The sequence below is a fragment of the Artemia sp. Qi Xiang Cuo genome, chromosome 14, assembly GCF_049724085.1.
Source record: "Artemia sp. Qi Xiang Cuo chromosome 14, ASM4972408v1, whole genome shotgun sequence".
Lineage (NCBI taxonomy): Eukaryota > Metazoa > Arthropoda > Branchiopoda > Anostraca > Artemiidae > Artemia > Artemia sp. Qi Xiang Cuo.
Genome location: NC_142807.1, coordinates 4825002 through 4850111, shown reverse-complemented (window position 1 = coordinate 4850111; position 25110 = coordinate 4825002). Strand labels below are relative to the sequence as shown.

General features: G+C 36.5%; 1 protein-coding gene across 1 annotated transcript in view; it reads left to right on the top strand.

Annotated features, from left to right (window-relative positions):
* The window catches only part of LOC148944060 (epithelial splicing regulatory protein 1-like), a 268151-nt gene that overhangs the window by 120315 nt on the left and 122726 nt on the right, over window positions 1–25110 (top strand). The window contains exons 8-9 of the mRNA XM_089100840.1: window positions 2232–2342; window positions 6290–6465. Coding sequence (XP_088956966.1) covers window positions 2232–2342; window positions 6290–6465 — 287 coding nt within the window. The remainder of the gene's footprint in view (window positions 1–2231; window positions 2343–6289; window positions 6466–25110) is intronic.

Below are 25110 nucleotides of genomic sequence, written 5' to 3'. Positions count from 1 at the left end.
TATTCAGCTTGGTTTTATCTTATTTGCATACCCCAAAATAACTGGAAAATTGACTTTGCTTATTGAAGGTGGCATTTTGTGTGTACATGCAACAAACACCATGTCTACTATACTGGTTAACAATGATCCTGATGAATTTAAATTTACTATTTTTACTTCAATGATGTCATATTCAGATTCAAAAAGTTAATTCGGAATTTTTTGCCATCTAGAGTTCCTGCTTAATTAGCTTTAAAAGTTTCTATTAGTGCGATTTGGTATTCTTAAAAAAAATAAAAGCTTTATTTTTTTTTGTGAAACATTTTATGCTATTATGAAATACAAAAATATTTTATATCCTATAATGCAAATTTATTGTTTGTGTACCAACAGAAAGTCCACCAAGAAAACAAAATAGTCTCAGAAAAACTCAGTGGCGCGAATTGGGAGCCTGCTCCTCCCTCCTCATTTCGAATGCTTTTGGGGAGGTTGGTCGATTCTGGCTGAGCTTACAGAGTCATGCCACTGAGCCCCTCCTAAACCAAACTACTGAAACACAGGGGCCGTTTAATTAGAATAGGAAGCATTTTTAAAAGCACTAATAGCTTTAGCATAAAGAGTAAGGTATTGATGAGGGGGAAATCCTTCATATACGGAATAACTTCTGTTCGTTTTAAGTTTTAATGTTCCTCCTTACTTTCAGCTCAAAAAACATGTTTTTTTTATTTAATTACTAAAAGAGTCCATATGAACTGAATTGTGGAGAGGATTAAAGGAACACATGATCTGCTGTTCAATTTTTAAAGGTAGAAGAGTTTATGCCAGGGTCAGTCGAATCCGCACATCCACAAAGCACGTAAAAAATAAAAGTGGAAGGCACTTACAATGAGTACTCTTTTACACTAAATTTCAACCGACCGGCTCGGGTTCGAATCCCGTTGTGGAAATTATTTTTAAAACATAATCTGAAGAAATTAATTAGCTAATTTGACAAGTCATAGCTTACTAAGGGCAACAGTTCACTCCTTATTGTAACTCTAATATAGATGTTTTTGTTTGATGTGAAATTAAAAAGAGTGAAATTTCACACCCCGACCGGGGTGTGAAATTGGAACAGTAAAAGACGACCTGGCTACAACCTACGATTATGATTGATCAATCTTTAACATGAAATGTGCAGTTTTTCGTAAAAAAAATGATTCGATTTCAAAATGACTTGTTTTAACTTCAAAAGGTTTTTAACCCCATTAATTTCCTTTAAAACGGGTCATGGAACAACTCTCTACGATGTTCTAGTGCCAAGCTATCTGGAAAAAAAGATGCCTTTTAGGCAGAATACTGTGTAGCTGCCACTGTTCTTGATTTTCAAGCCAATATATTTTCCTTGCTGTACAAGCCAAGAGACAGAAAGTTTCCTATATAGGTGTTTCGGACTAGGCGGTTCTAATGGTGTACTTTTTGTTTTGATCTGACTATTTTTAGGAGCTATGGTTTATTATATTTCTTAACATTGGACGTGATCGTCTCTTACTAGGTTGCTAGCTACCCAGGCAACCCAGATTTCTGGCCACACCAGAAATCGAATCCCCGCCCTTCGAGCAAAGGATTCCAAATCCAGCCCACCAAACACTCGGCTCGGACGGCTTTTTTTTACCTTTTACCCTCAATTTTTTTTTTAACAAAATAAAACTTTTTTTTAAACAAAACAAAATAAACAAAATAAAAATCACTCACTTATCAAGATCAGCTAAAAAATTCCAAAACCAAAATAAAACGTTAAAATAGTAATTGAATCTGAAAAATAAACATGTCAGTGACAGCTGCTCTTACGGCATGTTTGACTTGCTTTGCCGACTGGGTTTCGCTTGATTAAAAATTTCAGAAATGGTATATATCACAATATGAAGATTTTTAGTGTTTTATTAAGTTTTATAAACTAAGATAAGATTCTTAGCAATTATTCACTTTTAGAGAAAATAGTACAAGGGTTAAGTATTCTTGTGAACCACTTATCGGTGAATAGATGCCAATTTATTATTTTCCCTCTATCAGGGAAAGTCGTTTTAGGTGAGGAAAAGGATTTCAACCCTAAAGGCCTTCCCTGTTGACAAACCTTTATCGGCTTAAGAGCCTTTGGTGGGTTAGTAATACGTATTCCTTTTATGCTTAATTAATTATGAATAAATGTCATCTTGAAAAAAAACTAGGTTTGTATTGCTGTTTGAATTTGTACTCATGACAATTTTTTTTAGTACAAAAGATGAGGAGGTGGATAGCAACACGGTTGTGAGGGCAAGAGGCTTACCGTGGCAGTCATCAGATCAGGATATTGCCCGGTTTTTCAGAGGATTAAATGTCGCAAGGTAAGTTTTCTGGTTTTATAAGTTTAAGGCTGAGAAATGAAGGGAGGTTTTGATGTTACTCCCAGTTCGGATCCGGAACTATCTGTTCCGGTCTCGGTGTGGCTTCCAAGTGACCTCTGATAGCTTGAGTACACAATATACTCTTCTTCAATCTATATACCTGCTTGCTTGAGAGCTGAACTAATCATCAGGGTGGCGAACGTGGTCCACGCGTTTTAGAAACATAGCCCCCGAAGTATCACGATTTTGAACCAGTGCGGATGCGCACTGTCAAGTGCATGCGCATGCATTGCGGGTATTAAAAACTGCCACCTGTCTCAAATTTGAACCAACAGTAGCGTGGAATTGGGTTTGATTAGGTGAAAGTGATCGCATGAAATTACTTTCAGCTAATCATAGGCGCTTTCCACTGACGTAAAGAAAGTGGTATTTAATACCTTTAGTCACAGCATCACAGACAGCCAGTAACAACCACTCTTTCTCGAGTAAATTAGAAATCTACGGTACGGTTGGTTCAAATTCGAGACAGATTCTCTGAACATGGAATAAATGGAATGAAATCTCTACAGCTAGTCGACTGGAGCAGTCAGAATTTTTGTATCTGCTATATATTCTGAGATACTACCTAGTATCTAAAGGGCTAAAAATAGACCCTACTGGTTTCAAAGTCGGAAACCTAGAACGGACGTACTATAACAGCAAAACCAACTATCTACATCCAAAAAAAAGGGCGTAGCGAAGATGTTAGGAATACGGGCTTCTGAAAGCCTATTAACGAAATTCAGTATCTTAATCTATCTATCCCATTCAAAAAAATAATTATTCGACAGAGGACAGCCGAATAGCAACTAAAACTTTGTAAATCGGAAGTTGAAACAACACTGTACATCAAAAGAATCTTCTTTTTTATGGGGATTCTAAATATGTAAAATTGATTAAGTCTAGAGAGACCAATTAAATGTTACTAGAATAAAAGCACTGGCATAGTTTTAGAAAAGGGTCTGGAAACCCAAAAAAGGGAGTTCAAGCACTCTTCATAGTGAAGAAATTGCTTGGGCCTCCACCCTCTTCACTCCCTTTCTATCCCTAATTTTGCACGTATGGATCGTTCGGGTAATATTTAGAGAATGACATTGAAAAATAGATTAAATTATCAATTGATTAATGATCAAATGTGAATAATTAACATCACAAAAATAATGCCCTAACTCAACAATTTGGTTTGAGGAGCGCTAACACCATCCTTATTTGACTATATTTATATTTATTATAATTTATGATAATATAGTTATTATAATTTATATTTGTTTTATGTTTGATTCTGTCATTCATAACAATATATTCTCTTTTAGATTTAATACTATAGGTGGATTGTGTCCCTGGGCCGCGGAATTGACTCATCACATATTTGGCAAGCGGTGGTAGGACAACTGCGTCGGTGGGGTCTTTAGCCTTTTTATGGTATTTGTCCTGAATTTTTTAATTTCCTCCACCCAGTAATGTTCCACTAATATTCAAAGTGTTTAGTGATGAACGTGATGGACAAAGTTCCATTGAAGTACCAAGGACATCAAAATTAAACCAGCTTTCGCCCCCTGGATCTATCTTAGGTCTATCAATATCTATTTGACGATTTTCTAAATTCTGTTTTTGGTTACGATAAGGAGTTTAGGGCAGTATTATATATTGTCAGTGTTGCCACGTTGAACAGTAATAATAATTAAGCTAAAATAATTAGTTAAATTTGACAACGTTTCTTCTCCGTAAAAAAAACTCCGCCATTGCCAATATGTTGGTTCACAAAGAAAATTACGCGTTCAAAGGAAACAAAGGAAAGCTACATCTTCTTGAACTGCTTGATGTCATGTGTTTTAGCTTTTTTTGCTGATTTCCCCCTACGCTTTTTTTTTTTTTTTTTTTTTTTTTTGGGGGGGGGGATTCACTTCTGCCAGGAACTACATAATTGCATATGGACTTATTTTTCACTAAAAAATTGAATTTTTTATTTTTTTTTTAATATATAACGTTGCGTAAGCTTCGACTTAACTAATTCAAGCAAACATATTTTATTTTCACTATATTAGAAAAGAAAAGAAAGTAAAGTAAAAGGATTTTGAGTTGAAGCTATCAAGTATTTTGCAGTAGGTTGCATAGGTTGCATCAAGACATGGCTAATTGTAGACTGAGAAAAGCCAAGACAGATAGTTCAAGTAATTGAGAGGCAAATGTTTAAATGGCTGGGGCTGCACGGGTAAATGGCGGGAGTATGCATGACTCTTTTATTGGACGCATACTTCTCAGGTTGGTTTTTGGAAAGGCATGCCTGCCTAGAGTCTCAGGCATCATGTTGACCAAGAATTTAAAATTGACATAAGACCGTTAGATTGCCTGTAATGAGAGGCAAACAAGGCACGCCTGCCTATGGTCTTAAGAAGGTTGACCAAACATATAGAACTGACATAGGACCATTAATTTGCTTGAAATAACAGGCAAACAATCAGGAAAGAAAGTACTAAGGTACTTAGAAATGAAAGAAGGAATAGACGTTATAACTGCTTAAGATTTGAATCAATCCTAACTAAAGTTCAGGGTCATACAACAATGACAGCGAGGTTCGGGGGGTTAAGTATTCTTTGAACAAATCAATTCATTTGTTGGACTGAAGGAATGACAATTGCATAGACGATATGAACTTTGATAAGAGGTTTATGTTCAATTTAAAATCATTTTACGATCAATTTACGTGTTTTGTATGTATTTATGATTCAATTAAGATAATCCAACTCTTGGATCTATGATTTTTGTGCACTTAGGAATAGGGATATTATGGAGAGAGTTGTGGGTACTTGTTAAGAATCTGGTAAGTACGCGAGAATTGTATTGCGAACATCAGATAGGTATTACCCGGTACTTATATGAGACGCTGTATAAACAAAGGGTTTCTCACTCCGAGAACTATATTTAAACTTTAGTTATTTGGGGTTTTAGGTGGAATAAATTCAATTCAATTTATTGAATGAGTTCGGCTTTTCAATTTTTTTTTTCATTTTGTAAGGGCTGAAAGGCGACCGTACAATTTCTTTCTCATTTTACCCACTCCCTGCTCCATTGGTGATTACGCCCTTGCGATTTCTAAAATTTTATTTTCTAGTGGCGGTGTTGCTCTCTGTTTGAGAGCCAGAAACATTGAAAATGTCTCTAAGACTTAATTATTTTTTTTCGCACTGTTGGGCTATAAGGGCTAAAAGGCGACCGTACATTTTCTTTCTCTTTTAATCCACTCCCTGCTCCATTGGTGATTACGCCCTTGCGATTACCTAAAATAAAATTGCCTCTAAAATGTTATTTTCTAGTGGCGGTGTTTCTCTCTGTTTGGGAGCCAGAAACATTAAAAATATGTCTAAGACGTAATTTTTTTTTCGCACTGTTGGGCTATAAGGACTAAAAGCCGAGTGTACTTTTTCTTTCTCTTTTTATCCACTCCCTGCTTCGTTGGTGATTACGCCCTTGCGATTACCTAAAAGAAAATTGTCTCTAAAATGTTATTTTCTAGTGGCGGTGTTGCTCTCTGTTTGAGAGCCAGAGACATTAAAAATGTGTCTAAAACTAAATTTTTTTTTCGCACTGCTGGGCTGTAAGGGCTAAAAGGCGACCGTACATTTTCTTTCTCTTTTTATCCACTCCCTGCTCCATTGGTGATTACGCCTTTGCGATTACCTAAAATAAAATTGTCTCCAAAATGTTATTTTCTAGTGGCGGTGTTGCTCTCTGTTTGAGAGCCAGAAACATTGAAAGTGTCTCTAAGGCTTTTTTTCTTACTGTTTGGCTGTAAGGGTTAAAAGGCGACCGTACATTTTCTTTCTCTTTTTATCTACTCCCTGCTCCAAAGGTGATTACGCCCTTGCGATTGTCTAAAATAAAATTGTCTCTAAAATGTTATTTTCTAGTGGCGGTGTTGCTCTCTGTTTGAGTCCGCAAGGTAGGAGGAACGGAGAAGCCTTGGTTAGGTTTACATCGAGTGAACATCGAGATATGGCTATAAAAAGACACAAACATCACATTGGTAGTCGCTATATTGAGGTATACAAGGCTACTGGAGAAGATTTCGTCAATGTCGCTGGAGGTAGGTGATTTTACAGTGCGTCTCAGTAATTCCACAACCCGAGATATTGTTGTTTTATGCCTTAAAGTCGTATCTTAAATTTTCAAGCTTCTGAAATAATTGCTGAAAACCGTTTTTTGGATGGCCTCAAAGAATCAGCAGAGTAATGGGGATCAGGAGGATCAAAGCATCATTGACCTTACGTTCAGATTCTCCTTTATCCTCCTGATTCCCCTTCCCCTTCTCAGCTTCACTTTGAGAACAGCTTATAGTTTTGACGATTATTTCTTAGGTCGAGAAATGTCATATACGACCCCTTATAAAAAATATAGGGAAAGACATCTGCTTCAAATTCTGAAAGTTGGCTTGTGATTTTGACACTGAATCTAGAACTGTTGTTTTATTTGCAATTTTTTTGTCAACTGAGGAGACAAATCGAACGCTTGATTTTAGCGTGGAATTCAAACAGTTCATCATGTGGCACCATTTAATTCAATTTGGTAGTCTTTGATGGGGTAAAATGAGGAATTATTTTTATAGAAATAGGATAATATAAGAGACTGCTTACTTTCAACAGTTTGTACACCAGACAGTGCACGTCATGCGTGGTCGTGTGCCCTGGTAAGGTTGTGAAGTGCGTCCTGTGTGGTGCAAAGAGCCTTGGTGTGGGGAAAGTATGCCGCTTGTGACAAAACTAGTGGCACTGCTCGATGCACACCAGATGTCGGACAGTGTGAACCTCTTGGGAGAATGTGTGTATTCATTCTCTTATAGTGGTAATGTTCCTATAGTGGTAATGTCCATCTCTTAAGTATTTAAATTAAAATAGATGCAGAAAAATTGGGATCATTTAATGGGATTATGAAAATACGAGAGTACCCATTTTCAGAAATCACATACGCCCGGTGGGGTTCGCCAAGCGTGACAGAAGTGTGCCAGGCGTTGCGGGAACTGTGCCAAGCGTGGCAGAACAGTGCGGCACACGTGGCGATCTAAGATGTGCGCCAGGTGGTAGAAAGTGGGTGTTCCCTACAAAAATATCGCAATTGCTCAGACAAATCAAAATCTTGGTTTCTTCCCTTTGGATTTCGAAATTTTTCTTTTAGCAAAACTCGATACTTTCTGGTCGACAGAGAGGAGCACGTAGACAATCTCTGTTTTTAAATGACGACATAAATGTTAACATCTTGTTGACGGAGATAAATCGAACAATAATCACGTTGACATAATTTCAAAAGAAAACAACTGGATTCCGTGTTTTCGTTTCGACAGAATTGTCAAATCGTACAAGGCTCAAGGAACATTTACTAGGTTTTAAAGATATTAAAAAGCTCTAAATTTTGGGATATCTAATCTTGCGAATCAAGATTAGAATATCGGAAGGTACATTGGCGATAGTGGTCAAGTATGGTTCGGAAGCATGCACGCTCCGAAAGACGGAGGGGGATTTATAATATCTTTTCCAGAGAAATCTTCTCCGGATCATTTTGGGTCCCCGCCGGGCCCGCCCTGACTGACTGTATTTCAAACAGTAAGCTGTACTAAAAATGGGGCTTGATCCTGCTCTCTAATGCTATAATGAGAGAAAGGTTGAGATGGATAGGACACGTTCTGCGAATGAAGGATGACAGAATGCCAAAGATCGTTCTTGTCGGCCAACCCTCTAGGGCCAAAAGAAATAAGCAGGTCGTCCCCAAACGGGGTTGAAGGAGGTCGTAAGGAAAGATTCAAGGGATATCGCAACTTCCTGAGAGGGTGTAAAGAGGGGGCTTTGCATAGATTGGGACGGAGGAACAGCTTACGTAGTTGCGTTGGTCGCATTCGGCTTGCTGCTGCAGTGAGTTGTTAGTAGTAGTACTAGTAGTAAATTACTGTGGTTTTTCTTGCAAAACGAGTAAGTATACTTTACTGGGCTATCAGTTTATTTTAGTGTTTTTGACCGTCATTTGGAAACGGACATAGAATGTCAGGTACTTGTTAATTATATGGAATACATCTAAGGAGTGAAATTAGGTTAATCCTAATGAAATATACTAAAATATTATGAAAATGTAATACTTTAGAAACGAAAATATGGGAACTACAGCAGAAAATTATGGAAAGCAGACCGCTCAGAACGCATTATATTAAATACATAACCTAACCCCTAACCAACTCTATTTATTAAATATTTAATTAATACGTAGCTACTGTGTAGTTTTTCTCACTCAAAATAAGCAAATCATAACCGATTGCAGAGAGGCAAACCGGTTTTGTCAGATTTTGCAGACAGAAATTCTTGAGTGTGTTCCGTGTAATTAACAAGTACCGAATGTTACAATTATATAGTATCACAAAGAATCTTTTGTGACGCAATTTTATCGGACAACTGGTGCGTTTTATCTCAAAGTGTTAGTAACGCTGACATATAGTCTATTATAAAGCAATACCTCTATGACTTACATCGCGTACGTGAGAATTGTGATGTCAACAGATTTGTTACATCGCCCATTCGTGTGATAAAGATACGAAAAGCAAAATCTTGCAGCAGGGCGGAACAAAACATTTCTACGTTCTTTTTTTGGAGGCAATAATGAATAAAATATAAAAGATTTTAATGTTCTTTTTCTCGAAGTAATAACCATAGATTTTAAATGAACGAAATAAAATAAAAATATAGAAAAAAATATAAGTACGCAATAAAACATCTAAATAAAACAACTCTCCTTATGACAATCCTCATCACGTTTAATGACAATCCTCGAGTTTAAGCAATTATAATTAATTGAAGGAGTATAGACAAACATACTTTAACAACGTATTTAGTTTGAAAACTGGACATAGAAAATGTCTGTAACTTGATTTATCATATAAAGAAAGAAAAACGATCAAAAATGGGGTTTTTATTGGCCAAATGAAGATACTGAAAAAACAAAGCGAATATTTCGAGAGGACAAACGCCTCTCTTCTTCAGCGCGAAACGAAACGATGTATCAATAAAAGCCAAAAATTAAAAGAATTAAAACCAACTACCTAACAACCATAAAAGCGAGTTATTCGCCAATATCCGCGATTTGCACAAAATCCAAAAAAACATGAACTGCCATCGACGGATTCTAGCGAGCAACTGATAAATGAAAGGAATCAATTCATTCACTCGAAAAAATAAAACGAACCTGCAATTAAATAAGTTGGAAAAATATGTCATTTGATTTCGGATTTTAATTAAGGCATTTCTTGCAGACACCCTTTGAGACCTAAGGGGTTGTTCATGTGTTTGATTAGATGACTGGGAACGTTGTTCAAGGTTTATTTCAGGGATTACTAACGTATTGGCTTCTCTCTTGAGAAAACCGAAATATGACTCGTTTATTCTTAAATCACCGGAATCTCTGTTTAAAGCTAGACCTAAATGTTGGTATTTATGAATTTCAACAGCTTCTCTGTAGTGCTGGACAATACCTTTATCATGCGAAATAAGACTAGCTTGACTAAACAAAATAGTATGGTCTGGTTTTTCAAAAATGTGCTCTGCAAGGGCAGAGTCGAAATTTTCTGGTTTTTTCCGCTTTTTAAGTGTATTATTAATTGAACTAGAATGCTGGGTTAATCTATCTGTTAGTCGCTGATTTGTTCTTCCGATATACCAAAGACCACACGAACAAGGAATTCTGTAGACACCAGAGTTTTCACCTATCGGTATAGGATCTTTACCTTGATAAATTTGGGACCTGATAGTTTTTCTGGGTCTATAATAAGTGTAAATGTTATTTTTCCTTATATTTTTTGAAATGTGGTCTGAAATCCCTTTAATGTATGGGAGGCCAATATAAACTGAATTTTCTCTTTGATTTGTGTTTTCTGTGGAACTATCTGATAATCTTTTAATGCGTTTTTTAATTACAGAATTTATTAGACTAATTGTATAACCATTCCCAAATAAAATATCTCTAAGGTGGTTGAGTTCTAAATCCAAGAAACGTGTTGAACAGACTTTCAATGCTCTATCAACTAGAGAAGTGACAACTCCTCTTTTCACAGCAGGAGAATGATTGGAGGAATAACTTAAGTAACGGTCATTATGTGTGGGTTTTCTATATACACTAAACTCGAATCCCGAATCATTTCGGTGCACCAGAACATCTAAGAAAGGAAGACGCCTCTCTATCTCTGATTCCTGAGTAAATTTCAGTTTTGGATCCAAGGAGTTGAGGAAGTGAAGAAAAGAACCTAGAGACTCGTCACCATGCTCCCATAAATAAAATATGTCATCTTTAAAACGAACCCAAAATTCAGGTTTACAAGAACTTTGCAAAATAGCCCTTTCTTCAAGGTCTTCCATGAAAATATCAGCCTGTATTGGAGAAACGGGGGCACCCATGGAGACCCCATATTTCTGTCTATTAAAAATGCCTCTGTAATGGAAATAAAAGAAAGTTTTGTTACAAAGGGCTGTAAGCGAAAGAAGTGTCTGATTCGAAAGAGTAGATTTTTCTGATATAGATGTGTTAGAATTAAGTTTTTGCTCCAAAAAAAGTTCGGCCTTTTGAGGTTCACAATTGGTATACGTTGAATCTGCATCAAAACTAACAATTCTTGTATTTGGTTTAACCGAAACTTGCTTTACCTTGGAAACGAAATAAGCGGAATTTTTAATATAGGATTTTTGAGCCTGAATTAGTGGGCGAAATATCACTGATAAGAATTTTCCTATTTTTGCTGTAGGATAATTAAAAGAAGAGACAATGGGTCGAAGTGAATTACCGGACTTATGAACTTTAGGAAGACCATAAAAGCGAGGGGACGTGCAACCGCGTGGGTAAAACCTTTTGTACAACTGATCTGTAATTTCACCTTTTGCTTTTAGATAAGAAAGCTCTTTTCGGACTTCCTGTACAAATTTTTCTGTGGGATCGGTAGCTAATTGTTCATATGTGTTAGAATCATTTAAAATTTCTCTGATTTTTTTGTCGTAATTATCTGAATCTAATAAAACAACAGTATTGCCTTTATCGGCTTTCGTAATAATCCTGGAATGATCTTTTTTTAATGCGTGTAAGACCAAGTGTTCATTTCTACTAAAAATTTTTAAATTTCGATTATTAATAGAAGGCGAATCCAACAAAGTTTCAACAAATTGTGCTCTAACCTCAGCAATCTCTCCAATATCCAATATCCAATATCTCCAATTTTGTGCAAATCGCGGATATTGGCGAATAACTCGCTTTTATGGTTGTTAGGTAGTTGGTTTTAATTCTTTTAATTTTTGGCTTTTATTGATTCTTCGTTTCGTTTCGCGCTGAAGAAGAGAGGCGTTTGTCCTCTCGAAATATTCGCTTTGTATTTTCAGTATCGTCATTTGGCCTATAAAAACCCCATTTTTGCTCGTTTTTCTTTCTTTATGTGATGTCAGGCCAATGTGGTTTAAGAAATTATCTTTGATTTATCATTTTTGTTTGTTTCACCCCTCGTCACCCGTAGCGACGTGCAGTTCTAAACCGTATCTCCCTCAACTTCTGCGGGGTCGAAAAAAGAAACGTTTAGTTCCGTTTTATTTGTTGTCCTGAAAAAAAAGAAAATGTCAGACATTTGAGTTGTGCTTAAACAGTTCTTCCAGCAGACTATAGGCTACCCTTACCCATTAGATGGCTGTTTGGTAGCCATTAGATGGCTACCAAAGCAGTATTTCTTGTTTTGTATTGTTCCTTGTTCCTTCCCAATCATAGGAACATTATGTTTGGATTAGCCAGGGTTTCTATTTGAGGTATTTAGACCATCCAAATAGAGGCTCACTTTACTGGATCTCAGCTATGTCAAATCAATTGTGAAAGAGAACTATCACACGACTTGACACGACACACCGGTACGCAAGGGCAGCCCGTATTCTCACTTACCCCAAAATTATCAAAATATTTAAGATTTACCCCATACATGTTTATAATTTACCTGTTATTAAGTTTTTGAATTTTCTCACTCCTAAACATTATTCCCCTCCAAAATAAATTTATACGTACGCACCCGCCACCCCACTACCAGCAGCTAAGTATTACAAAATGGGTCGCATGCTTTATTTTCTCGGAAGTGTGTTTGACTATGCGCCTCTGACTATGCTTGTAATTCCAATACCCCTTCGATTGGTTCGAAGAACCCCCCCCCCCCAGGAAAAAATAGTTTGATTTTTTCCATGTCCTAGTTTTCCCCATTTTTTATCGTGTAATTCTAAAAGGTGAACATGAAAATATAAATTAATAAAATAAAAATGTAGTACTGCTTATACACTCTTTATCGTTGACACGGCCACAGTAGTCTCAAAATCTCCCTAACAACAGAACTCAAAACGTGACTTGAATTTATTTTATATTTTGTATGCAAGCATTAATCATTTAAAAATATTATGAACAATGCTATTGTTGGTTTGTTCATTATTTTTAGCTATATTTTGTCATGTCAAAGTGCAAGTCAAAGTGGTTGCAACCTCCTGTATCATGGGCGCCCATAAGGGGGGGGGGGGCAGCCCCCCTGACCAAATGACGGTGTCGAATATTTGTATTAATTTAAAAACTTTTTCCACAGAAGTTTTCAAAGAAAAGTAAAGAGCTCTTTCAAGCGAAAAATGGGCAGAAATAAAGTCAAATAATCTTCCAAGCGTAAAACTACCACAAATCATTATCAACAATTAAATGAAAATCAAAACAAACAGAAATTATAATGGATAGCCGAGTCAAACTCAAAACGAGCAAAAATTAAAATTACTAGGGCTGACAACCCCCATGCCTTCTCAAGAGTTTTTTACTTATTTAAGTAAAAACAGTGCAAACATTTAAACATATTTTGTTTTCAATAAAGCCCAAATTATGCTCTGGTCTTGAGAAGGCATGGGGGTTATCTGCCTTACTAATGTTATTTTTTTGCTCGTTTTGAGCTTGACTCGGCTATCTATTCTAATTTCTGTTCATTTTGAGTCTCATTTATTTATTTATAGTGATTTATGGCAGTTTTACGCTTGGATGATTACTTGACTTCATTTCTGCCCATTTTTGACTTAATGGAGCTCTTTACTTTTCTTTGAAAAAACTTGTTTAGTAGGGAAGTTTTTTTTAGATGAATTTCTGTTCGTTTTTTATTGTAAAAGTCATTTTCGTGAATTTTTTTTTATATCTTTTTCGTTTTTTTTCTATAAGAATCCATAGTTTGACATAATTGTGGGGGTTTGACATGCCCAATATCTCTAAAGACATAGTTGCTGGACCGTTCTACTATGCTGAACAAAATAGTTGTATCAAAATTTTGACTAGATGTGTTTTGGAAATAAATCGGCTTGAGAGACGAGCTGATTGCCCTCCAATCTCTTTTTACTCTTAGAAAGGACCCTAGAACTTTTAATTTTGAATTGAATTAGCTTCTTTAAATTTTTCAATGATATTTCTAGCTATTATAGAGTGGTGTTACCTATGGTATTGCTTATATGCCTTTTTGAAAACCTGCATGTATACAGTTTTTCATTTAATTGGAACACCCCTAACACTTCCTATAAGTTTCATCTTAATACTCTTAACGTTATTAGTTACAGTAACCGTAGTTGTAGACTGTAGTACTAAAAGTATACACATAGTGCCTTCTGGCTAGTTCAAAATCCCCCACAACTTACCTTTAAAAGTCTAACTTAATAATATAAGTTATCATTGAGATATTATTTTTTCACCTTTTTAAAACTTCACACACTCATAGCTTGTTTTGATTTAGTTCAACGTCCACCTAGATATTTCTTGTATTTGATTACTGAAGACATTTTTATATTCTCTTTGGACTATTGGCTACAAAATTGCTATCTCACAATTTCAATTTAATGTGTTTGGGGAAAAGAGGATATCAGGGAGGGGGGGCTATTTTCTCTCCATCACGCTTGACTCTTAGAATGGAATTAGAACTATGTATTTCCAATCAAATGAGCCTCCTCTAAAGTTCACAAGACCACCTCAACATAAAAACCTTACATCCCCCTGGGCATAACTTAAAACCCTTCCCCGCTTACTCTGGGGGATTATGTCAACCCCAAAGGTCATGTTATAAGATATTTGGACTATTTTTGAACAAATAGCTATCTTAAAATTTCCATCCGATGTATTTGGGGAAAATATGACGTAAGGTTAGGGTATAGCTACCCTCCAATAAATTTGACTCTTAAAAATGGCTCTTCTAATTCCTATTTCCAATCCAATGAGCCCCCTCAGAATTTTATACGACCACCCTTCCATAAAAACCTTAAATGCCCTCGGGGCGTACCTTACAACCCTTGCCCTGAGGACTGTAAGGGGGTTCTCATCCTCAAAGAGATAATTTCTGAACTTTTAAACTACGACAAACAAAATAACTCTCGTGAAATTTTGACTGGAAGTGTTTGGGGAAATGATGGGCGTGGAGGGAGGATGGTTGCCCTCCAATCACTTTTGACTGTTAAAGAGGGCACTAGCCCTTTCAATTACCAACCGACTGAGCCCTTTTCGAAGTTTCTACGAAAACAAATTGCCATCTTAAAATTTCTATCAGATTGCGTTTCGGGAAAATACAACGTGTGTGTGTGTGTGGGGGGGGGGGGTATTTACCTTCTCATCAAGTTGACCCTTAAAAAGAGCACTATAAATTATGATTACCAGACCCATGAGTCCTCTTCGAAGTTTTGCCAACCACTATTTCTATACAAACCTTATATGCCTCCAGGGCGTAACTTACAACCCTTGCCCTGAGGGCTATATAGGAGGGGGGGTATCCTCAAAGACATAATTTCTGGACCTTTCAACTACACAGAACAAAATTGCTGTCTAAAAAATTATGATTGTATGTGTTTTGGAAGATGATTGGTGTACGGGAAGGGGGGGGGGCTGGATGACCTTCAATCCCTCTTGGCTGTTAAAAAGGCCGGTAGAACCTCTGATTAACGATCAAGAGAGCCCCCTTTCAGATTTATACGGCCACCCTTTCTATGCAAAACCTTATATCTCCCTAGTGCGTAACTTACAATCCGTGCTCTGAGGGTTGTGGAGGGGGGGGTGTCATTCCCAAAGTCATAATTTCTGGACCTTTAAAGTACACTGAACAAAATGGCTATCTCAAAATTTTGATTGGATGTGTTTGTGGAAGTGATTGACGGGAAGGGGGAGCTGGTTGCCCTCCACGAGCTCTTTTTGAAGTTACTATGACATTTATTTCTAGAAGAAGTGTCCTGGTCTAAAAAACAAAACAATATATTGTGCCCATGCCGCTCTTTACTTAGGCAACCAGCCTAAGTAAAACCAGCCAGAACTATTGCGCTGTCTATGATATTTCGTCCTGAGATTTCAATTATACAGCACTGGAAGTGCCGATCGGACCAGGTAAGCCCCCCCCCCTAAAATTCAGCCTATGGGCGCCCATGTCCTGTATTATTTTCTATTTCTTCTTTGAAAATTCTGAATTTATTTTGAAAATAATCATCTAAAGTTGTTATCCATTATGTAGCACAACGTTTTGTTATGGCCTAAGAAAGTGTAAACTACTTTGATATGAATTGAAAAACTATTATTAGTTAAGCTCGTACCTGAGGCCTTCATACCTTGGTCCTTCCCCCGCCCCGAAAAGTTGGGATATTTTTACATTTTTCTTAAAACATCTTGTACTTTGTTAAAAAAAGGGGGATCTTGGGCAACAAGGAAAATCACATGGGAAGCAGTGATATGTATCCATCTTTTATTCTCGTTTGTTTTTTCCTGTTGCCGCTAGTGGGGCACTGGAACATCATAGAGATGTGTTTAAGGGCTCATTTGAAAGGAGATCGTTATATCTGGTGCCTTTAAAGTAACAAAAGATAATATTGAATTAAAATGTAATTAAATACAAAAATTGCATCTTCATACACAAGATGATGTAACACGTATTTTTTGACAAGATGATATAATAATTTAAAAGAAGGGCCTGTTTTTGCCTGCAGAAATAGTGGATTTACTCTATATTATTATTTTTTTGGGGTTAATTTGTTTATATAATTAGTTTGTGTATCTGTTCATCAATTTTACGATTTTCTTATTTACCTAAAACCGACAGTAGATAATCCTCTCAACTATCTACAAAGAAAATATAGGTACATGCAGGGTTTATACCCGGTGAAAAAAAAAATCACTAGATTTTAGTGATTTTTTGTTTAGTCAATAGAAACAATTGCTAGAAATGTGATTAATCACTAGGGTGGCAGCCCTGGGTACATGCCAGTTAAGAACTAGATGAAAATCCGAACTCAGAATATGTAGCTCGGGTACGCCTGGCAAGGCGCGCGCCTTTAGGCTTGTGTCCCCACTGAAACGACGTCCCAATCTGTAGATTTTCTGCATATTTCCCCTGTAATTTGCCTTTTTTGTGGGGTGTTAACAAACGCTCCCCCCCCACAATAAATTACTGCACACCTGCCTGATCCAACACTATTCCTCCAAACAAATGACCTTGGTCAAGACCTGGTGAGGTATTAAATAAAAAAACAAGTTTTTTTAACTGAAAGTAAGGAACGACGTTAAAACTTAAAACGAACAGAAATTATTCCGTATATGAAGGGGGCTGTCCCCTCCTCAACGCCTCGCTCTTTACGCTAAAGTTTTTTTATTGTTTAAAAAAATAGAATTGTGAGAAAGTCAAAGTTTAGCGTAAAGAGCGAGGCGTTGAGGAGGGGACAGCCCCCTTCATACACGGAATAATTTCTGGTCGTTTTAAGTTTTAACGTCGCTCCTTACTTTCAGTTAAAAAAACTTGTTTTTTTATTTAATTTTTGAACGTTTTTGAATTAATGCAGGTTTTGATTTTGGCTCACCGTACATGAATAATTAAAACAAGATTTGCATATTATATTTGGTTAAATGGCTTTCTCGAAACTTGTTTAATTTTATTTACGAACGTTTTTATTTGTAATAAATATACGTAACTTAGAATTAACTTACGTAACGAACTTCTATATTCATAAATTTTTAACACGTATATTAGGGGGTTCGCCCCCTAGTCAATACCCTGCTCTTTAAACTATAGTTCGAATTTTTTTTCCAGTTCTTTAAAAATGACCTCTTAATCACAATCAGTTGATCAGTTGAAAAACTTGTTTTTTTTTATTTAATTCCTGATCTTTTTCTTTAATAATGCTGGGAAATCCGGCGCCCCCTTCCTAGCACTGGCCCTGCCCCCCTGAAAACTTCCGTCCTGGTACGCTCCTTCCCTCTAGCCCCCGCCCCGCGCCGTCCCCCCCCGACCCGCCCTAAAAAACTCAGACAAATTCGGTCTAAAACACAAAAACAAAAACAAACAGTTAACATAGAGTAAAGTTCAGAACTTTAAGCCCTCCCCCTGGGGCCTGTGGGGGATCAAGTCATCCTAAAAGACATTTTTATCATATTTTCGACCATGCTGAACAAAATGGCTATCTCAAAATTTTGATCGGGTGACTTTGGGAAAAAAATGAGCGTGGGAGGGGGCCTAGTTGCCCTCCATTTCTTTGGGTAACTTAAAAAGGGCACTAGAACTTTTGATTTCTGTTCCAATGAGCTCACCCACTATATTCTAGCATCACTGGGTCGATACCATCACCCCTGGGAAAAAAACAAAAAAAAAAAACAAACAAACAAACAAACACGCATCTGTGATCTTTCTTCTGGCAAAAATGGAAAATTCCACATTTTTTTACATAAGAGCTTGAAACCTCTACAGTAGGGTTCTCTGATACGCTGAAAATGATGGTGTGATTTTCATTAAGGTTCTATAACTTTTAGGGGTCTTTCCCCCTTTTTTCGAAAATCAGCCAAATTTTCTCAGGCACGTAACTTTTGATGGGTAAGATTAAACTTAATGAAATTTATATATTTGAAATCAGAATTAAAATCTGATTCTTTTGATGTATCTATTGGTATCAAAATCCCGTTTTTTAGAGTTTCGGTTGCCATTGAGCCGGGTCGCTCCTTACTTACAGTTCGTTACCACGAACTGTTTGAAACTGGGAAGGAATCTCTGGGACTTTTGTCATAGATAGGTCTTCCCTTGAGACCAAACTGTCATATTAGTCTGCTCGGGTTGAAAATGAATTCAGAGTGCAGCTCATTATACCGTTAACATGGAATTTAATTCTGTATTTGATTAGACTAATGACCTTCAGTATACAGGAGTCAAGATATCCACCATCGCTATGAATATTTTACTATTATAACCAAGCGGATGCCACTTTTAAAATCATATGTATGTTCGTGCGTGCCACGTTCGAAAGAACAGAGCCAAACACGTTGTGATGGTGGTGTTCGGCGTGGCGGAAGTGTGCTTACGCGTAGAATGAAGTGGCGCTCTTGATGTGCACCGAGGGGAGAGGGGGTGATACAGAGCTACTATTGATTAAAATTTGATTGATATCATTCTCGAAGTAATTTTCTTGTAGATATTAAAATTTTACTCTCAAGGGGTACATTTTGGAGTTGGGCCCGGAACAAAGGTCGTACTCAAGTTCATACACCAGAGGCATGATATCAAACTGAATACAAAATAGGAAGAATATGACATTGGCCTGGACAAGGCCGTATCCGGGGGGTAGGGTGTTTTACCCCCCTCCCCCCGAAATGTTTGTTCGACTCCTAAAAACGTAGCAAAAATGAATATAAGCAATTTTTGATGCGTTTCTGAATGTTTTGTACCCCCTCCCCCCTCCAGGAAAACAACAACAACAACAAAACCTGGATACGATCCTGAGCTGGGATGCGGAGCCTGAGATACCATCGAAGGTAGGAATCAGTGCAGGAATCTCTACGGGGGGAAGGGGCCTTGGGACCTGGCGCTCCCCCAAAAATCCTATTTTTTTCCAAATTCACAGGCCCTTCTTATTCGAATCACTGATTTTTTTTTAAGTATTGGGCCTCCCCCAAAAAATAATAGGTACTTGCGTGTTAGCTAGTAGGCTACATACTCGAGAATTTCGATCGTGAAAATCAGACAATAACCGGTTTTCAGGGTCTTTATACCGAACAATTAGCCTCGGCTCAGTGGAAAACTACATTATAGCTATATTTTAATTATATTTAGTTGGTATTTTGGATTAGGTTAGGCTACGTTACGTATTTAATATAGTGCGTTCTGGACGGTCTTCCTTCCATAATTCTTTTTTGTAGTTTCCATAATTGTGTTACTAAACTATTATATTTTCATCATGTTTTAGTATATTTCATTATGATTAACCTAACTTCAGTTCTTGAGTGTGTATTAGCTAACAAGGAATTACCAAAAGAATATTCGAGCGTAGCCCACGCGCCTGAATTGGTACATATCCAAAACAGATAGTTTGCAATTATCTAGTCCAGACTTAAAAGACCCGATTCCCTCCTTAATATTGGTTCCTCAACCTTCTCCCGGACGAATTTGGGGAAGACCATGTTGAATTCCATGAAATATGGGAATCTTAGCCTAAAAATGCATTCTTTAAAGCAAGATCAGACCAGTGGTGCTAATTTACGAAAATGCTGGCGATATCAAAATCTAGGGGATGGTATTTTTTTTCAATAAAAATTCAAAAAGGTATTTGTCAACGAAAATACCAAAAAAGGGTACTTTTCGAAGTCTAGGGGTGAATCTAGGAGTAAAGGCCCCTACCCCAATTGGTATAACTGGATCAGACCCAGCTCAGTGTAAAAAGGTTTGGCAAATCATATCGATAATTAATTGTAACTGTATTAGACTTCATTAGTACGGCAGTACGGGTCTAAAGCGCCCTTGCCATACACACAGGCGTTTATTCACTTATCTCTCTGAAAGTCTTCCCGTTATCTATGTGGAAAAAATCTATATTTGGAATTTCAAATATCATTAAAGAGAAACTTATATTCTAGTGAAGATGACACCTTATTATCTAACACATGATAAAAAGTCACATGCCTTAATATTTCAAGCTTGCTTATTTTATTTAGTTATGTTTAGTTTTTGTCAAGAGAAACAAAATCCTTGATAAAATATTGCTGTCAGGTTATTTGACAAATTTATCTCTTTAAGCAAACGCAATGTGTTTCATAGATAAACCCAAGTCTGGACTTTGCCTTCAATTTTCTTATCTGTTGCTGAAGATACTCCCGGGGCACAAACTTGCTTTTATCTGAGTTTCAAGCATACAGTTGAAATCTGTTAGCCGGTAGTTTAGCTTGTGAATTGTAGCCTATAATTTTGTACGATGCAAAACTATGGGGATATTCAAAACCTGACTTATGTTATTCCGGTGCATCCACATTTCTTGAAACGATTAGAGCATATTAAAAGTAAGTTGATAGGCCTATCCTTGTATGTGAAATCTCCCCAGCACAAAATCCTTTACCTATCTGCAATTTTCTGTTTGTTTACATAGGCATAGGCTTATATGATGGACTACTTTGGATAAATTTTTCAATTCACGGATATTGTTACGAAATAGACTAGCATTTAGAATACAATTTCATCCTCAATCCAAATATAACATTCACTTTCGTTGCCTTTAAGAAAAGAGTTATGTGTGGAAAATTTATCTATAATCTCTACAAATTTCCAAATATAGCCCTCTTTAAATACAGAGATAGGCCTACATACATAATTTTTGGGGCCAAAATGTAAATTTTTCAATGAAGACACCATAAAAGGGGTTTTTCAATGAAAATGCCAAAAAATGTATTTTTCAAAACTTAGGGAGAGGGGAATCTAGGGAGTGCACGTGCCACGATTATTTATGTATTTTTTTTATTTAATTTTCTCCATCAAAGATTGTGGTGAGCCATTTATCCCGGGAACTGGATGTTATATTTAGATTGAGGATACAATTCTAGTTATATATTTGCATATTAGGGGGGTGGGGGTATATATTCTGTGAATATAGGCCTATAGGTTCTAAGAAATTTATAAATTTCTTAGAGAAACTGGAAAAAAAAGAAAAGAAGTGAAGATAAAGGCTCTCTCCCTGCAAAATGTGTTAACTGGGATTATTCTGCATATTATGGAGTAAAAATTGTTTTCTTAATATGTTTCCTTATGTTCAGCTGGACTCCGATAAATTGTTCGTTATTCATATTATTGACTTACAAATAAAGTAAACACACCACTCGATGGCTTTTTTTACTTACCCCCCCCCCCACCACTATATATGCCAATTCAAGGTATGTATTTGCATATTAGCGGGGTGGGGGAAAAGTTTAAACTTACCCCTCATTTGCATCAAAAATAAAATTTACCCCACCCCCCTAATGTGCAAATATAAACCCTGAATATATTTTTCCCAGAATTGAAAAAAAACGTACAATCTAGCCTAGTTCATCAAGGAGGAGACAAAGTCATTAGAAAGTCATATAGAAGGGAAGAAGTTGTTCTTGCCATCACCGTCCGCCACCTTTTTTGCTCGAAGGATAAAGAAGGATTAGCCACCTTGAATACAGATAAATTAATTTTGAAAAAAAAATGCAGAAATTCGTGTTAAAACTTTTAAAAGACTAGTAGACCACGTCTATTGCAGGGGCTCTTACGACCCCCGCCCTCCTTATTTATATCATAACTTGATTGTTTATTGCTCAAATGTCAGCTATAACAATTACTAAAGTAAAATGTTTTTAATCTCATTTGAATCTTTGAAGGCCTAGTAAGGGCAAGTCCCCAGGAGAGAGGAATACCGCCCGCTTCGAGAAAAATATAATCCGGTGTCATTTGACATAATGTTCCTTGTAAGTCATGAGATAAAGATGTTTCTTCGTTTTATCTTACATGTTTCTTAGATGTTTTATCTTAGATGTTTTATCTTAGATGTTTCTAAGATGTTTCGTTTTATCTTAGATGTTTCTTCGTTTTATCTTAGATGTTTTCTTCGTTATTTCTTACAAGCTGGTGGGAGTACCGACCGGGGTTCCCCCAATATAGATTTTCCAAGAATTATCCTCAAACCAAGTTTAATTGTCGAAAAATTAAAAACCATTCTTTGATAGACAATTTGTATAATTTAAAGGAATATTCCAAAACAATTTAAAGTGTTAAATATACATTGTTGGGTGATTGTGTCTTGTCCTGAACACACTCAAGAAGTTCACTCTGTTTGATCTAAGAAAAACCGGTTTGGCTTTCTGCAGTCGGTTATAATTGGCTTAGTGTTAGTGGGAAAAACTACGATGCTGATATATTTTAATTATATATTTAATATATAGAGGTCGTTAGGTTAGGTGTATAATATAATGCGTTCTGGGCAGCATGCTTTCCATAATTATTTGTTGTAGTTTCCATAATTTTGTTACTAAGGTTTTATATTTTCAGCGTATTTTGGTATATTTCATTGTGATTAACCTAGCTTAACTTCTTGAGTGTGTTCGGGATAATACACAAGTACCCATAGTCGTAACCAGGGTCGTATCCAGGATTTTTTCTCGGAAGAAAAAAACGGTACTTTCGCATTATATGGACCTTTACAAGGAAACCAGTCACGAAAACCCCGTTTTTGACGTGTTAATTCAAGACACCGCTATGGAGTAATGGAATGCATAGCGTGGTTTTCATTGCCTATACAATATTTAAACTGTTGTTTTTTGTGGTTTAGGGGGGGGGAGGTACCTAAATTAGGTTAGGTTACGTATATGCAATGCTTTACCCCCCCCCTCCTAATGTGCAAATATATAGCCCAAATTTGTTTATAAACTATTATATATTCATCCTATTTTATTTTATTCATTAGCATTAACCAAACTTGACTTTTTAGAAAGGTCCATATAATGGGAAAGTACCAAAAAAACTTTAAAAAAAACGCATCAAAAATTTGTTTATATTCAGTTTTGTTACATTATTACGAGTTGGACAAACAATTCGGGGGGGGGGTTCAAACCCCCTACCCCCTGGATACAGCCTTGGTGGTAATAATATGTTTTGTGCAGTAACGTATACCGTGTATTAGATACACAATAGGGACTTGCAAAACAGTGTTTAAAGCTCAATTTATTTAGTTTCTGGAATAAATACAGTAACCACAACATTTCAATTTTCACTTTATTTCTTCTTTGCAAAAATCCTAGATATCGCGCAAAACTGTTTGAAACACAATTTATATCTTAAGGGCCAAAAAGCTTTCTGGGTCTTGTAAGTTTGAAGCCCTGATACGGGTGAAAATTTTGTATTTCTTTATGGGGAGGGGGTAGTGGCTCATTATGTTGAGTTTGACACTATTTGCTCCCAAAAGAGGCCTACTGAGCATAATGTTTAATAGATACTGTTGAGTCCATGAAAAAAAAATACACGGAGGACGTATTCCTCGACGACCGCTTGGGGAGAGATCCGGCCCTTGGGTCTTTCTCCTCAATTTTCGAAAATAAGCCATGATCCGACTCAAAGTATTATCCAGGGGGTAGGGAGTTTAACCCCCCCCCCCAAAAAAAAAATGTTTGTCCGACTCTAAAAAACGTAACAAAAGTGAATATAAACATATTTTTATGTACCCCCTTTCCCCCGAAAAAATCCTGGATACAGCCCTGGCCCGACTTAAAAGGGTATATGGTTTTTGTTTAATTAAAACTAAGTAAACAAATTGACAGAAGAACCAAAAAGTAACAGGTTACAAAAGTACCAGGTTACTTTACTAGTTGAACCTTTGAGTTGATTGTTTTACAAATCTCCTGTGGTAACTCAGAAGCTAATAAGTTCCTAAACATGAATAATATAAAAGAACAAAAATTGACATTGCCCTTTGTGTAAAATATGGCGAGGCTCAAATAGTATGGGAAACTTATAAAGTGAAAACTGACGCTAATATCGAAAAGAAAAATGATCAACTCCGTCTAGTGTTTGACGGCTTTTCTTTGACCCAAAACTGCAACATAGTTGTTTTTTCAGGTACTCTAAAATGCAGGGGAGGGTGTAAAAACAAAATTCTGTTCCCAGTAAGCCTACCAGTTTTAAGTCAACTGGTTTATTTTACCTACCATTGTTTTCTCAATCGAACCCGGGCCTGCTTTATCCAGCACCGGTTTTGCCTTAAAATTAATTAAAAAAAATTCCAATAAAATAAGTTTTTCAAAGAAAAGTAGTGATACCTTATACCAAAAACGAGCAGAAATAAAGTCGGTACTTGTGCATTTGATGGTACACAACGCTATATACTGTACAAGGAACTGCTAATGGAAACCCGTCAAACGGGTATTTGCAAGAGATAAATGGATGACAAAGCGGGGTTTGTCTTTGCGTTTACAATATTTAAACTGTTGTTTTTTGGGGTTTAGGGGGGGGGGAAAGGTACCTAGGTTAGGTTACGTATTTATTATATGCTATGCTTTACCCCCCCCCCCCCCAACCCCTTTAATGTGCAAATATATGGCCTAAATTTGTTTCTAAACTTATATATTCATCCTATTTTATTATATTTCATTAGCATTAACCAAACTTGACTTCTTTCATGTGTACCATATAATGCACAAGTACCATAAAGTCAAATAGTTTTTCAACCGTGAAACTACCATAAATAACCATCAATAAGTAAATGAAAACCAAACAAACAGAAATTTAAATAAATAACCAATTCAAACTCAAAACGAGCAGAATCTAAGATGAGTAGGGCCGAGGCCCTCCATGCCTCCTAAAGACCAGAACATAATTTGTATGTTACTGAAAACAGCGCTTATTTCGATCTGAATGTTTCTATTTCTCATAATAAAAAAAGCCATCATAACC